Source organism: Phragmites australis, chromosome 20 (genome assembly GCF_958298935.1).
Source record: "Phragmites australis chromosome 20, lpPhrAust1.1, whole genome shotgun sequence".
NCBI classification, from domain to species: domain Eukaryota; kingdom Viridiplantae; phylum Streptophyta; class Magnoliopsida; order Poales; family Poaceae; genus Phragmites; species Phragmites australis.
Genome location: NC_084940.1, coordinates 15,797,825 through 15,810,650, shown reverse-complemented (window position 1 = coordinate 15,810,650; position 12,826 = coordinate 15,797,825). Strand labels below are relative to the sequence as shown.

At 45.4% G+C, this 12,826-nt stretch overlaps 2 protein-coding genes across 4 annotated transcripts; both read left to right on the top strand.

Moving 5' to 3' along the window:
- Positions 1-3,052: 3,052 nt before the first annotated feature.
- Positions 3,053-5,048, top strand: LOC133902008 (pentatricopeptide repeat-containing protein At2g46050, mitochondrial-like). The gene is given in 2 exon segments (XM_062343576.1): positions 3,053-3,942; positions 3,945-5,048. Coding segments are annotated over 2 exon segments (1,503 nt in total). The 5' UTR covers positions 3,053-3,269; the 3' UTR covers positions 4,775-5,048.
- Positions 5,049-5,175: 127 nt separating this feature from the next.
- LOC133902010 (uncharacterized) lies at positions 5,176-12,549 on the top strand. 3 transcript variants are annotated; one of them, XM_062343577.1, is made up of 5 exons: positions 10,438-10,592; positions 10,766-10,855; positions 11,207-11,377; positions 11,465-11,544; positions 11,958-12,549. In XM_062343577.1, the coding sequence occupies exons 1-5, from the start codon at positions 10,449-10,451 to the stop codon at positions 11,971-11,973; spliced, it is 501 nt and encodes a 166-aa protein (XP_062199561.1). In that variant the 5' UTR covers positions 10,438-10,448; the 3' UTR covers positions 11,974-12,549. The 3 variants fall into 3 exon arrangements, with proteins under 3 accessions (XP_062199563.1, XP_062199562.1, XP_062199561.1); XM_062343579.1 differs by lacking the exons at positions 10,438-10,592; positions 10,766-10,855; positions 11,207-11,377; positions 11,465-11,544 and adding exons at positions 5,176-5,409; positions 5,533-5,713; positions 6,515-6,649 and having other exon boundaries at positions 11,958-12,431; XM_062343578.1 differs by lacking the exons at positions 10,438-10,592; positions 10,766-10,855; positions 11,207-11,377; positions 11,465-11,544; positions 11,958-12,549 and adding exons at positions 5,176-5,409; positions 5,533-5,713; positions 6,515-6,649; positions 7,375-7,669.
- The last annotated feature ends 277 nt before the right edge of the window (positions 12,550-12,826 follow it).

Sequence of the window (12,826 nt, the reverse complement as noted above, 5' to 3'; positions counted from 1 at the left end):
TTGGAGTTGAACCCATGGTCGATGATTATCAGTCCACTGGAACCACAACCATCGCACTCTCAAGGCTCTTGTGAATTTTTCTATCTCCAAGATACCCAGACCCCCTAGCTCCTTTGGCCGAACTGTGATGCTCCAGTTTACCAGAGAATGTTCTCCAGAAACCTTTTCCAGGACTTCCCCTTTCCAAAGGAAAGCTCTTCTAATGCGACCAGTCCTCTTTGCCAACCATTTATGCAACAGGAATACCGTAAGGTGGTAAGTAGGTCCGGCAGAAAGAACAGTTTTTACCAAGGAGTCGCGACCGGCCAGGGAGAAAAATTTGCCTTTCCACCCCGCAAGTCTTGCCTCGAGCTTATCAATCAGAGGTTGGACTTCAACTTTCTTTACTTCTTTATGTGTAGTGGAAGCCCAAGATACTTGCAAGTGAACTGTTTTAGCTGTCCTGGGAAGGCGGTGAGTAGGTCATCAAAGTTCACATGAAACCTGGCATCTTGACCCAATATGATTCAAAATGGAAAGCGATATAGCTTAGTTTTAGAAGGCTCCCTGTCAGGAACAACGGACAATGGTCGGAACCGTTAGACGACAAAGCCTGTAGGTGCGCATTTGGGAATAGCAATTCCCAATCAGAGGTGTGAAAGAACCTGTCAATGCAGATCAGAGTTGGATTGTACTGTTGATTAGACCATGTGAATTTCCTGCCAGATAGCTTAAGGTCATGAAGATTTAACCCATCAATCAAATCCTTGAAACGCCGCATCATCGACCTATTGAGCCTCTCATTATTCTTGTCCTCTTCTTTGTAGATTACGTTGAAGTCTCCACATAGGAGCCACTATGGTTTCATGAACTGTTTTAAGTCTTGAATTTATTGCATAAAGGCAACCTTCTCAGCGTCATCCTGTGGCCCATAGACCACCGTTATGGACCAGGTCGTCTTGTCATTTAACATTGTGATGTCTGTTGAGATAGTATGTTGCATCATTCTAACATTCGACGGGGAGAAATAAGATGCCGAGCAAGCAAGAAGGATTCCACCCGTGGTTCCATTGGCAGGGAGCGCTACATAATGCCGAGCAAAATGGCTCCCCAGCATTTCAGTTACCAGCTGATGTGACCACATTGAAATCTTCGTCTCCTGAAGACAAACAATAGTTGCCCCTGCCGACTGTGAGACCAATATGACATTTGAACGTTTAGCCGGCGCATTCAACCCCCTCACATTCCAGCAAAGAATATTACAGTTTTCCTGCGACATTGGTGCACTGAGGGACGACTTTCTTTCTGAGATATAAGAGTAAAAGGCCTGGATGCCCGAACCCAATTGAGTACACAGACACAGGACCACACAGACTCAGAAGGATCACTAGAGTGGACAAGGGCTTCCTGCCCCAGTAGACAACCTGGAGGTCCACACTTTCTTGCAGTTGCCTTCTTCTGAACTTGACTTCCAAAACAAGCCGGGCGACCCAAAACAAAAGGCCCCAGAGGCCCGCACCGGTGGAGCGGAATTGAAACCATACTGGGTGGATGCATGCCGATTCTGACAACTATGACTATATCTAACACCCACATGACGTCTCATAACACTATTGACAGAGCTCCAAAATGACCTGACTTGACGGAGACATAGATAGACTGAGCTAAGAGACATGGGAGTAAAATAGCAACAACATGATCTTAATTAGCTTGACGCTGCATCACGCTTGCAGAGCTGCCTGTTCATCAACCGGCACCACCTTCTTGGACGTATTCTTCTGCTGCTGTCACCCCTTATCCACTAGGTCTGCAATGGCCAGCATGGTCTTTTGCTCCAGTGGCTAGGCAAACATCTGCAAGTAAGAATTAAATAGTTCAGATTTATCAGCGTTAGAACTTGCTGAGCCCAATCTCTTTGATAGGACTTCAATGGCGAGCTGCACAGAAGATTTTCCCTGAGTATTTTTCAATTTTAGGCAGACACTACTTCTAGGAGGAACAATTCGGGGGGCATTGGCTCTCTTTTTCCTGGCCATAGGAGGCTTTGGGGACAGAGAGGGATTTGCATAGAGTGGGGCTTCCAGGGGTTTAGTAACAATCTGCAGAAAAGGAATGCCACTCGATACCTGCGTGCAAATCTCCCCTGGGGCGTCCACATCTGAAACTGCAAGTGATGAACAACCTTCTGTTTGTGTGGACCGGATGGCTACCAATGAAGGAAAGTACTCTGGGGAAGGTGCTGGAGGGCTGTCCAGGCTTGGAGCTATGGCCTTCACCACCGCCATCTCCTCCCCTTCCTGACTTTTGAAGGAGGTAGCTTCAATCACAGGTAGAGCCCCAGTCATGGGTGGGGAGGCCACTGGTGGCCAAGGCAGGGATGGCAATAGCCGACTGGAACCTACAGAGACGGGGAACAAATCCAGTTCGGCAAGCATCGAATCAAAAACAAGGTTCGAGTTGAAAGAAGAGCCGGAGAAGAAGTCAATCGAACGCCAGTCACCTTCAGTTGGCGTTAACTGGATCCTTGGGCTACGTAGCGAGCACAGCGTGGCGATCGACGATGTGAAGGTAACCTTCTCGCGCCAAATCCTCTTCTGGATCGAGTGGCGTTGACGACGAACAGGGCTCCTAGGGGGTGAAGTCGAACGCGATACAACAGCATCCCCATGGCGACGGCCATACCGGCCATGATCACCTTCGCCGCGAACGGTGCTGCCTTCATCTCGGCACGGACACGAGAGGCGCGACCAAAGAGACCGGCTACGGTGGCGAGGCTGATTGCGTCGGGGCCGATCCCCATCGACGTCATCGTCGTGGTCACGACGACCATCGTCGCCGCTCTGGCAAGCGCGCTGGTGAATGTGATCCGCCTGAACACCCCCATCGGGAGAGCTGAACTACCAATCTAAAAGCCGTTTCTAGCGCCGATTGCTACGGCGTGGGTCTGAGGGATTATCAGTGAGAAAAGCAAGGTCTTGAATCACCACTAGATGGATGAAAAGTTTATAGCATTGCCCTCTCTTGACGTCCGTTAGCCTATCATGATGAATCTCCACTGCAGTAGAGATGTGAAGGTTGGCCGCGGCTCCTTGTCAGCATCGGAGATGGTCAACCACACCACCTTAGGGATAAGATTGGGGCTGTTGCAGAACTGCCAAGCCTAATCCAAATTCGGCGCTCATCTGCACGGCACGGCCAGCACCGATGGCGTCGTGCTTGGCCGGCAGCTGGTCACTCTGCTGCTCGGCCGGGTTGTGTTGTTAGCGCACGGTCCGCCCGTCAGCTTTGAAATGAAATGCGGCGGGCGTGATCTCCTTGCCCTGCTCCTCCGCGCCACCTCCAGCGCCGGTCGCCGGCAGTCCGGTACCTGCGCGCGTGCGCTCCACCCGTTCGTCCTCAAGTCCGGGCGCGCCTCCGACCCCCGCGTGGCCACGGCCCTCGCCGATGCGTACGCCAAGTCCGGCCTCGTCTCCCACGCGCGTCAGATGTTCGACGAAACGCAGCGCAAGGATCTTGTCCTCATCAACGCCATGATATCCTGCTACGCCTTCCATGGCCTCGCGGGCCAGGCCTGGTCCCTCTTTGCCGCCATGCGGAGGACCGGCGGTCCCGGCCTCGCCGGGGACGGGTTCACCTTTAGCGCACTTCTCCGCGCTCCGCGCCACGCCGATGCCAACGCCGACGCCGAGGTGCTGCTCACGCTGGGGTCCCTGGCGCACGGCCTCGTGCTCCGGCTGGGCCTCCTCGCGGACGTGGTGGTCGCCACCGCTCTGCTCGACATGTACGCCAAACGTGGCCGCGTCGCCGATGCGCGCCGGGTGTTCGACGAAATGGTGGTCAGGACCGTTGTCTGCTGGAACGCGATCATTGTCTGCTATGGCCAACACGGCAGAGGCAAGGACGCTGTCGAGCTCTTCCGATGGATGCTCAGAGACGAGTGCCGCCCGGACGAGCTCACGCTTGCTAGTTACTCAGCTCATGTGCGAACATGGCGGCGGCAGATGAGGCTACTCAGCTTCATGCTTACGCTGTAGATAGGGGGTTGCAAGGGTTTCTGCAGGTGGCCAACGCTCTTGTCATGGCATACGGTAAGACCGGTTTTGTTCAAGATGCGACACAAGCATTCACCATGATCAATAATCCTGATATCGTTACACGGTCTTCCATGGTTTCTTCCTACGTGTACCTTGGACATGTGAAGGATGCAATTCATGTGTTTGAGAGAATGCTCCAACAAGGGCTGCCTGATCGCATTGCCTTCCTTGGAGTTCTTTCTGCTTGCAGTCATGCTGGGCTCATTGAAGATGGCTTACACTATTTCCTTATGATGACGAGGGGCTACCGAATTGAACCAAGTCCACAGCATCTTGCTTGTATGGTTGATCTCTTAGGGAGAGCTGGAAGGATTGAAGATGCTTACAATATTGTAGTCAAACTTTCCTGCAAAAGAAATGCTGATGTTATTGGAGCTTTCCTGGGTGCTTGCAAGATGCGAGGCAAAATTGAGTTGGCAAAGTGGGCAGCTGATATGCTACTATGCTTGGAGCCAAATGAGCTAGTAAATTATCTGCTTATGTCCAACGCATTTGCTGCTACAGGAGATTGGAGCAAACTTGCAAAAGTAAGAAGTGTGATGAGGGACAGGTGTGGCAACAAGGTGCCTGGCTGTAGCTGGATAGAGATATGTGGCACAGTTCAGACGTTTGTGTCCAATGATATATTTCTCCGTCAGTCGTTGGAGATGCAACAAATGATGGAACTTACTATTAAAGAAGTGAAAAAAGAGTTGATTTAAGACATATTTGCGAGAATCCAATTTTAATTTCAATTTTTTAGATGAAGAATTTCATAAGGGGACATATTTGCGAGAATCCAATTTTAATTTCAATTTTTTAGATAAAGAATTTCATAAGGGCAGTGAATCCTGTGATATTTTCTCACGGTTGATCTGTTCAGCTGGGGTTAGTTTGACACCTGCAACAGTCACATAACCTATCAGTGTGATCATTCTCATGTAAGTTGAATGTCTTTATTTTGGTGTATTTATGTCAATTGACCGTAAACTCTAATTGGGTTGCCAAAACTGCGTTGAATAGGTTGCACAAAGATATAATTTATCTACAAAACCGAAAATTCTATAAACTGAAAAAAGGGAACCGAAATAACTGTACGGAACTACGAACACCCGCTTCCGGCCCTTTTCCATTCCGCTCCCGCTCGTCCTCTCCGCCTCGAACCTTGGCATTCAGGCGCTCAAGCTCTCCGCCATGGCATCCTCCTCTCCCTCCGGCGTCCGGCCCATCTCGTACCCGCCGCGGGTCCGGGAACCCCCGCTCACGCTCCGGAACCCTAGGTCCAACCTCCCCGTGTCCGACACAGCGGCGCTGCTCCTCCGCGCGGCGTACGACGGTGACGTCCCCCAAGTCAAGAGTGAGTCCTCGCGACGTCATAGAACCCTCCCCCCCCCCCCCCCCCCGATTGTTTGATTCTGGTAAAGATGTAGTTTTTGATTGTGCGTCGGGTGGGGTAATGGGGTTTGGTTGGTTTGTGCAGCGCTGGCGAAGCGGCTGCGGAAGGTGGGGAAGGGCGTGGAGGAGGCGATGGAGGTGATCAAGGCCCCGTGGTACAGGGTACCACGGGCCGCTGCACATGGCGGCGTCAGCTGGGAAGGTGGCCATGTGCAAGTTCCTCATTAAGGATCTCAAGCTCGACGTCGACGCGGCTGGTGACGATGGTAACTTTTTTTTTCCTGTTTCGCTTTTTGCTGGTGTTCGGTTGTTGCGTGTCATAGTTCCATGGTGCAGTTGTGTGAATATGTCGGGTGAGTGCTGGGAGCTATAGATTGGGCCTTTGCTCCGATTTTGCATTGTATTTTAGCTTATTTGTTTTGGACCAAACAATTGGAAAGCTGGTTATGGTGGCACAAGCTGTGTATGGGAGCATAGGAAATATTGCTCAATATGATCAGCTCTCTTGCCATAATCGTGACCGGTGCTAGTGCCTTCCCCAGTGTTTTGGAGTGTAAATGTGCAATTGGTAGCTAGTTTTTCCCCCTCAGTTTGTGTGATTATGCAAACTTTGGTGCTTATGAAGTAAGGCTTTTCTTTTCTGAGGCCGCAGTTCACCAATGCCTCACCAGTTTCCATAAAAAGTAGAAACCAGTGAGGTCTAGGATGATTCATGTGGAGATGATATGCAATTGTCAGTTTCTTATGTATTGGTGTAAATGGGATGCCCTGTCTTTTTGTTGTTTTTGGATTAAAGAGGGAAACCGTTGCCTACTCGAGAAAAGTTTTGCAATTAGCTGGTGCTCTGAAATGCATGTTGAGTCATGGATATGCAAAATTTGATCTGTCGAGTTAGTATTCAGCAGTGATGGCATTGTGGGTCATGTATCTCTCTGTTCATTTTAATCTTATGCCATGGTACACATGTAATACTGCTATGTTGCTTGATTATATACGCTTTATTTGGTCAGAAGTAACAAGTGTTGCTCATTCTGATGAACTGTTACCGTTTCTTTTGCTCTTTCCAGGTGTGACACCTCTCATTTTTGCAATATTTGGTAGTGCATCCACAGCTGTTGCAAGGCTTCTTCTTGATCGTGGTGCTGATCCAAACAAACCAGCCAGTGATGAGAGTACTCCACTCCATACTGCAACAATTCGAGGTTCTATGTACCCTTGCTTATGGGTGTTTTGGATTTATTTAGCTGTTTTTCGAGCTTTATTTTAGGCTTATCTTGCCAACCTTTTTCTCTCTCTTATGTAAGGTAAATCCTATCTTGTCTGTTTATTATTGCCTATTGGTTGCACACTACTGACTAGAGTTGGTAATAATAATAATAATTAATTAGTGGCCCAATTTTTTAGCTTATACCCAGTGTAGTCAATCAATAAATAGAAACAATTTTCAGACAGTGGGTTCATTCTGATAACAGTATTATGGTCAACAGATGTGCATAAACTTGCCAGATGTTTCTTTGAACAAGAGGCACGAGTAACCTTGAGTGGGACTCAGATTATGCTGTGCCTAAAAACACAAAAGTAAAACCTTTTTGCGTTGCTTCAACCTGAAGCTAGGCATTTGGCCAACATAAGTGGAGACACAGGTAATGAAGTCTGGATTTGCAACTGGAGGCCAGTCCTTAATAGGCAACAGCTAGAAAGTACATCCTGATAGTAATTTTCCCAGTTCATTTACTGTTTCTCGAAACCATCTTTATGTTTCTTAACATAGTTACTTCAGCTTGTAGTTTTATAGAAACGCTTTATAGGTGTATTTTAAAAAAATTAGCTCTTTCCTATGGCTGGCACTTCAGTTATGAAACGCATATTCCATTTAATATAGCTTGAATAGAAATTTGACATCAGCAATTTTCTTGATTTAATCCAGATAACTACGAAACTGCAGAGTTATTGTTGTCCAGACGAGCTTATGTTGATCCTGTATCTGAATGTGGAACTCCACTATACATTGCTGCCAAAGATGGAAATGCTAGAATGCTGGAGTTATTGTTGCGGCATCAGGCAGATGTACATTTTTTTCTGTCCAGTCTTAATTTGTTCTTTATATCAATGTATGACTCTTTTTGGAGTGCATAATTCTAACTATGATAGACAAGGCAAAAATTTGTAGTTGAACAAGTTCATGTGGGCCTAGAAAAATGTTCTTGTGTTTTTCTTCTTCATTGTCTTTCCCAGCTGCATATGTAATGGCCTGGAAATAATAGGTTTGAATGCCTTTTTTACCTACTTTACCGGGGTGAGATAGGACTCTTGTTTTATTGACTGGCTCATATGTAATGGCTCTTTACTTTCTTTTCTTCTTCTATCATGTGTCCTTCTGTTCTGGACTGATTTTTAGTGTAAAGGTAGGTAGAGCAGGACAGAGGAGGAAGGAAAAGAACTCGGCAGGAGAGTAATAACTAAGCAAATCTAATTGTTGCTGCATGTAGACTTCCATGGCTCACATGGGCATAACACCTTTGTTCAATGATCTTTGGCTCTTTCCTTGTTTGAAAATGTATTAAATCCTTGATGTCTGTGTGCCAGATGATAACATGGTAAAATCATATTTCTTCTGTATATCCATCATCCTGGTTTGGATCTCAGATTTTGTTACAACGCTTTTTCTTTTTGGTAAACTTCAGTGATATGGAGTTTAAGTTGTTGTTCAGTTAGGATAGAATTTAGTGAAAACATTGTTTGTTTGTCAATAACTTCCAATTATATTCTGGTATTTTTTAGTTTTGTGGAAAACATATGGGTATCATTTTTCATAAAACTCATAATTTGAGTTTAAGCATAACTGATTTTTTTTTTGTCTTGGTTTTACTATATCGAAATCAAACAAGGTTATCAAGCATGCAACGTGTGTGAGGTGTTAGATATATATTGCTATGTGTAATATCCCCTGACTATAAAGGGTTTCTTGCATATTGTCACTTGTACATGTGTATATATACTGGCTCAGGGCCTCCAAAGAATACAAGTTGCTATTCCTAACATGTTATTAGAGCTAGGTTTCTTTTAGGACGCAACAACTCGTCTAATCTAGATCCAATCCACCCTTCCTGTCGGTTTTCATCCTCCCCGTCGGTGTTCTTCCCCCCACCCACCCTGTTGCTTTGCTATCACTGCCAGCCGCCACCTCACCTTGGTACGCCTCGCCTTGCCTCGGTTCATAGCCCCCCACGCCTCTTCGTGCCGCCTCTCACTGCGCTCCTGGCCACGCTAGACCTAAACCGGCTCCACCTGAACCAGCCAGATCCGTCGACCTCGGTCCCGCCCGCCGCTGCCCCAACGACGCTCTGCTCTGCCTGGACCTCGCCTGGCGTCGCTCGGTGTCCGCCAGTCGCATGCCCGACCACCGACCGCCTGTCGTACGCCTGCTCCCCTATGGTCGCCCGTCTTGCGCCTGCTTCGAGTCTGGCTCCCCTGTGGTTGCCCGTATCTGCTCGATCTGTCTTGACCAAGTCCTTCTCAGGTCTAACCAAGTTTGAGCTTCTAGTCTCCAAAAAATAAAAAATAAAAAAATTGCAGCAGCTCGCTGCTTATCTTTGCGCTCTTGCCGTTGACCGCTGCTCCCCTTTGCGCTCTCGTCGTCGCTTGTTTGTTGTTGCTCGCTGCTATCTTTGCGCTCTTGCCATCGACCGCCGCTTTCCTTTGCGCTCTTGTCGTTGTTCGTCATCTCTTCAGGATATCGTTGAGCACCGTTTCAGTTCCTCGGTGCTCGGTGATCTTTGATGGTGCCAACTACCGGAAGTTCGTGCAGCATATGCGCGTCCACATATGCGAGCTTCGTCTTTGGGGTGTTCTCTGTGGTCACGTTCTTTGTCTGCCTTCCCTTGAGCTTCTGACGGAGTCTATGCAGCCGACTGTCAACAAAGGAGACAAAGCAGCTTTTGACGTCGCCACCATTGCCTAATATCCCCAGACTATAAGGGGTTTCTTGCATATTATCACCTGTACACGTGTATATATACTAGCCCAGGGCCTCTAGGGAATACAAGTTGCTATTCCTAACATGAGGATGGGTAGCACCTTATAACCTTATTTCCCTGATTTTGTTTCCATGATGTTCGAGTGTTCATTCAATCGGTGCGGTGCAAGAGTGGTATAAGGTGTTCTGTTTATGAAAGCTGGATCTCACCTCAAATATGTTTTGGCTATATTTTTATGTCAAACAATGATGGAAAGATTTTTTTTTAGAGGGCACTGTCTTGGGTTGTCTCTCTATTATACATGCAAAACAGTCTGGGTTGTCTCTATTATACATGCAAAACAATCTTGAAGAAATATTATAGAATGAATGACTTGCTGCAACATGCCAAGATCGTGGGATATGTTAGAATGCTTTGTAAGAGGTATTACTTGATAGCAAAAGTACATAGGTTAGAAGATGGAATATGACACTTCTCCGGTTTCTTTATTCCAATAAAATAGTTAAATTTCATGCTCATGAGCTTAAGTGGTATGAAACCCGGTTGTAATATTTGAAGTTTGTTCATAACTTAGAGCAGTTTAGTGTAAAATGTACTGGTTTGAAGTCGTACATTTCTTATCTGTCTCCAAAAAAATGAATAACATATCTTGCCGATGCTATAGTTGGCAGGATGCCTCCTTGGCACACGAAAGAAGATCAAAGGAACTGAAAGCCTGGTCTAAAGATTCATGCATCTGCACATTCTTGATACATTTCCAGGGGATAATAATGTGAATCAGTACATCTACGTTGTCTAGGTTTTGTCATGCTCTATTGCATGCTAATGTGATAATGCATGCCCTTGTCAATCGCCTATAATTACTTGCACTCATTCCTGATCTTAGTTTTCTTGGGGTGTAATACCTTCACCACATCTTTTGTTACTTATTGTGCGACAAAATGCCTAGCTTTGTTATTCCAAGCTCTCTCATGTTTATTGTCTAAAATTTATCCTTCGATTTTCTTCTTAACAGAATGGTACAATGCCGATAGAAATTGCTGCAGCCCAAGGATGGCAGGAATGCGTTGAGGTTCTTTTCCCTGTCACAACCCCTTTGGCTAGAGTCGCTGATTGGAGCACTGCTGGAATAATTCAACATGTAGAACTTACGAATTCAAAGCCACAAGTATGGACAGGATATTTCCTATTATACTTAATATGATACTTGGGTTGGTGTTGGTAGCTTTTATGCAGATTGCTGAAATTGATATATCCCTCATTAAAAAAATGTTATCATTTCCATTAATTATAGATTCCACAATCTATATTCTTTGACTTTCAGTTGTGCATATTATTTAGGATGAAAATGAGGGATCTGATTTTGAAGCACAAGGGGATGATGCATTCCGTAAAAGTGATTATGCTCATGCATTGACTCTCTACACTACGGTAAATTCTTGCATCATATATGTCATAAGATTTAAGGTGCACTTCTGTTTGCTGATATCAACTCACTTTCTGACTTACACCTACTAACTAGTGTTGCATATTGGTGCATCCTGATTACCCAACAGACCTGTTACGTTACCATATAGTCATTCTCCTTTTATTCCAAGTTTCTTGTGAATCAGATGTCTATCCTATCGGTTAATGTTTGCATATGTTTTCCATGACAAAAAAGTGTCAATATCTACGGAAAATATGCTGCATATGCTATAATTGACTACAGATATTAAATAATGTCATTTACGGGTTAACTCAATCTTTGGTTTAATAATTAATTTCATTTGATGGCTGTAGGCAGCGGAGATCAACCCTGATGATTCAACCTTGTATGCAAAGAGGAGCCTTTGCTTGCTACATACGGGTGATAAAGGCAAGGCTTTGGATGATGCTAAAACCTACAAAGATATGCAGCCAGATTTATCAAAATCGTGCTATGCGCAAGGAGCGGCTCTGATACTGGTGAAGGTGAGCTGTGCTGCCCAGTAGCAACAACAATTAATTTTCCATATTCTGCGTTGTACTTCATGGCCATGTATTTGCACTTGTGTTTAGGAGTATGGCAGAGCAATTGAAGCTCTCATGTCTGGTTTGAACCTGGATTTTGGAAGCAAACCAACTGACAAGGGATTTAGGTAATCTCTGCTGTATTTTGATTAGTTCTTTGGTTAGGAAAGTTTGCTATAATAGATTGAGTTTGTTATTTAATCAATTGTTCATGCTAAGATTGGTTAGCTGTCTCCCAGCTTAGAGTCTGTTCTCCCTTTAGAAAGAAAGTTTATAGTTTTTATAGTTTGTATAGTTTGTCATTTCAATACAATATAATCCCTAGTACTAAACACCGCCGTAAGTTTTTGTACCTCTACGGTTTTACCCCATGTTGACAAATCTTTCGCTCCAGAAACATAATATAACTAATAATTGGTTCTGTTTCTTACATATGTTTTCTTGTTTGGTTCGGAGAATTTGCTACACAGGAAGCTTATCTGCTTATTTACCTTGTGCTGGGCTGTTATGATGCTATTGTAACTTCTAACCATATATGCAGCGGGGAGCATCCGTGAAGAACGGTTGTTAATACTGCAGTCAAGAAGAAATGTTTCCGTTACTGCGCAGGCCAAGAGAGGTTGTTAGTTGTTACTACTGTACAGGCAAGATACTACTGAGTGTGAAGCATCCTTCGAAAGCTTGGGGTGCACTTTTTTGTTGGTTCCTGCATTGTCTAGGAACTCTCCATGTATTGTGAAGATAACCAAAGCTGCATAGTATGTGTGCTATACGCATACCAAAGCTGTGAAACTGGCCCAAATGGCAGACCACCCACTAGCTATGGTTAAACAGTGCTGAAAGCCCGAAGACATTAACACAGAATAATAGGGATATTACGAGTTTCGACGCTGTAGGATGTAGTAACAATTCTGCGTGTCCTCATAATTACTATAAAACCAGTGTACTGAAGGTTATTTGAACTGTGTTAAACGTCGATGGCATAATCGAGATATCAAAAGTAAACTTTAGTTGTCACTAGGTGAAATGCTTCTGCTCTCCTACGGACGAAAGAAATATTGGCGTATTACGTTAACATTCTTCCTGTACTCGTTTTGCACCGCACCCTAGGCGTTGCTGCGGCTTCTAGCCAACATGCTTTCAAGCGCATATAACGCCTCTTCCATTGTGCTTCCCTGTATTGTGTCAACAGTTGGGCCTTTAGCATCTCTCCTGAATTTCACCATGCCCCTGGATTGCATTGCCCACTTGGGACTTCGTAAGAGATTAAAAAATGGCCATGGTGTGAGAGAATGTGAACAAGGATGGGAATGCAAGATTACTTCGTTTGCTTTGAGGACGAATTTATTTAGTTGTTATCGTCACCGCCAAGAACAAATTTTGAAGTAAGTAGCATCTAAGTGATAAACT